Source organism: Puntigrus tetrazona, chromosome 2 (genome assembly GCF_018831695.1).
Source record: "Puntigrus tetrazona isolate hp1 chromosome 2, ASM1883169v1, whole genome shotgun sequence".
Taxonomy (NCBI): Eukaryota; Metazoa; Chordata; class Actinopteri; order Cypriniformes; family Cyprinidae; genus Puntigrus; species Puntigrus tetrazona.
The window spans coordinates 13,411,994-13,413,198 of NC_056700.1; the positions used below are offsets into that span (position 1 = coordinate 13,411,994).

Consider the following 1,205-nt stretch of genomic DNA (forward strand, 5'->3'; position numbering starts at 1 on the left):
ATATCTGCCATCATTATTTGAATATGGTCTATGAGTAGAACTTGCATTGAACTTGCATTGCAATTTTAGGTATTCCATAGACCATAATGCAGAAGGTGATGCACTTTTCACCATCGATGTTGACAGTGGACTTATTACAACAACCAGAAGTCTAGACCGAGAGGAGGTAGCCTGGCACAACATCACAGTGATGGCTTCAGAGATCGGTATGTACGATTCTGAGGCCTGAATTTTTTCTGTATTCATTGATTTTTTTTAAGATGGTTTCTGAGGAAAACACAGGGAACTATTTTACCAATAATATCGTTATATTGAATCAAGCATTCTTCTTGAACCATGGATTGGGAACACCTTGTCCAGAAGGAATAATTGGCCCTAAAGTCTAAATCATTGATACTGACCAGAACAAATGTCTCCTTGAAGGTGGAGTGTTGCATTGTTGGATTGATGCTGAGGCTGCTGTTGGCATGCTGATGTGGCTTTGAAGGTGGACCGGGTCAATCCATTTTTCTTCTCTATTTTCCGATTTGTTTTTTTTTCTCTCTCTCTCTCTCCCTCCCTCTCTCTTTTTTAACAGATGCTTATCTAAGCAATTATCTTTCCTCTACACTTTTCTTCACAGTGGTGTTCAGCTAATGGGCTGAAACTGCCCTCTGTAAACGCTTGCTGATAGTGGGCTGATAATGTTAGGTCACTGTAGTTAATCTCCGTTCCATCATACCGAATGTCGTCCCTCGCACATGAATCTAAAATGGGTGTAATGTTTCCCATACTGATTTTAAATTCCAATCATGCTTCACCAAATCCGATAAGAGAAGCATGAATCACATATATATCTCACCGTAAGGGTAAAAACATGGTAAATGTGAAATATATAAAGATATATATATATTTGAAGGCTTTTCGTGTTTTATTTTTTCACACTTTGTTCTTGAGTGTATAAGACAGCAGAGGAACAGGTCGCCCCTGTGTCACGAGGCTGAGACCCCTTTAATATTATTTATTTATTTTTTATTTCTTCTTCTTTTTTTTCTTAACAAACCAATATAAAAGTCACATGACACTTGTGGGGGTCTTTTCATATGAATTTGATAGATTAGTTTTCATTTTAGAATTTAGATATTATATGTGTGTAAAGAGAGAGAGAGGGAGAAAATGAAAAAATATAAATACTATCATTAAAACAGCAGTGTCAGTGAAAACAC

General features: G+C 36.8%; 1 protein-coding gene across 1 annotated transcript in view; it reads left to right on the forward strand.

Annotated features, from left to right (window-relative positions):
* LOC122326989 (cadherin-6-like) overlaps positions 1-1,205 on the forward strand; it is an 11,868-nt gene that overhangs the window by 698 nt on the left and 9,965 nt on the right. The window contains exon 2 of the mRNA XM_043222213.1: positions 39-206. Coding sequence (XP_043078148.1) covers positions 39-206 — 168 coding nt within the window. The remainder of the gene's footprint in view (positions 1-38; positions 207-1,205) is intronic.